Raw genomic sequence first — 930 nt, forward strand, 5'->3', positions numbered from 1 at the left:
CCTGTTTAAAAAAAAAAAAAAAAAAAAAAAAAACAATTCAAGTATTATAAGCTTTCTTTTATTATTAAATAGTAAAATTAATAAAGCGATCCTTGAAAAGATGTCCAGATGTGTTATTATTATTATCATGTTCTCAAGAGATTTGAAATCGAAAGAGAGAAGAAAGGGATAGAGAGGCATACTACGGGATGGGCATGCTACGACACAGGCCACATGCGTCTAATGTAGCAGTTGTTTCATTGCTACGAAATAAAAACGGCAATGGAACACTCATCTTTGAAAAATAAAAAAAATAGAAGATAGACAGCTCTTCCGGGGAAACCATAATATATTTTGCTTGGATAAAATTTGGCCCGGGCGGTAATCGAACCCGTAACCTAGCGCTACCCTTCTAAGCTAACTAGGCTGACTGCCCCGAGCTTCGCTGTGGAGAAAATACAATATCTTCAGAAACATGCTATAGATATAAACGCTGATTAAATTAATTGATTCACCTCTTTGTCTCGTTTCTCAGGTAAAAGCGACATCTCCGACTCTCTAAAACGGGCCATTCTAGAAGTAATCGCCTGCGGCATAGTACGTAGCATAGAGGACGCCATACTGTACACAGAATGCACGCTGTTCTCCGCTACCAGTAAATCTACCAATGTACTCGAGTGTATTGATTCCTGTATCGAGTATCTGAGGGCAAATCATTTCCTGTACGAATCATCCAGTGAGCTGATACCTTCCTCTCTAGCGCGGGCCACACTGGCTGCCTCTATACCACCGGATATCTCGCTCAGGTAGTTATCAAGTTCGCCTCGGGCGGGAATCGAACCCGCGATCCAGAGCTTAAAAGCTAGAGGTTCCAAATGAACTAGGCTGGCAGAACTCTTTTTTGGATTATTAATTCCTCTCGCTCTCTCTCCCTCCCTCCCCCCCCCCTCT

General features: G+C 41.9%; 1 protein-coding gene across 1 annotated transcript in view; it reads left to right on the plus strand.

Moving 5' to 3' along the window:
- Positions 1–930, plus strand: part of LOC103510462 — a 29,806-nt gene that overhangs the window by 15,972 nt on the left and 12,904 nt on the right. Inside the window, exon 8 of the mRNA XM_026824496.1 lies at positions 515–756. Within this exon, the coding sequence (XP_026680297.1) occupies positions 515–756 (242 nt within the window). The remainder of the gene's footprint in view (positions 1–514; positions 757–930) is intronic.

Source organism: Diaphorina citri, unplaced genomic scaffold (genome assembly GCF_000475195.1).
Source record: "Diaphorina citri unplaced genomic scaffold, Diaci psyllid genome assembly version 1.1 scaffold602, whole genome shotgun sequence".
Taxonomy (NCBI): domain Eukaryota; kingdom Metazoa; phylum Arthropoda; class Insecta; order Hemiptera; family Psyllidae; genus Diaphorina; species Diaphorina citri.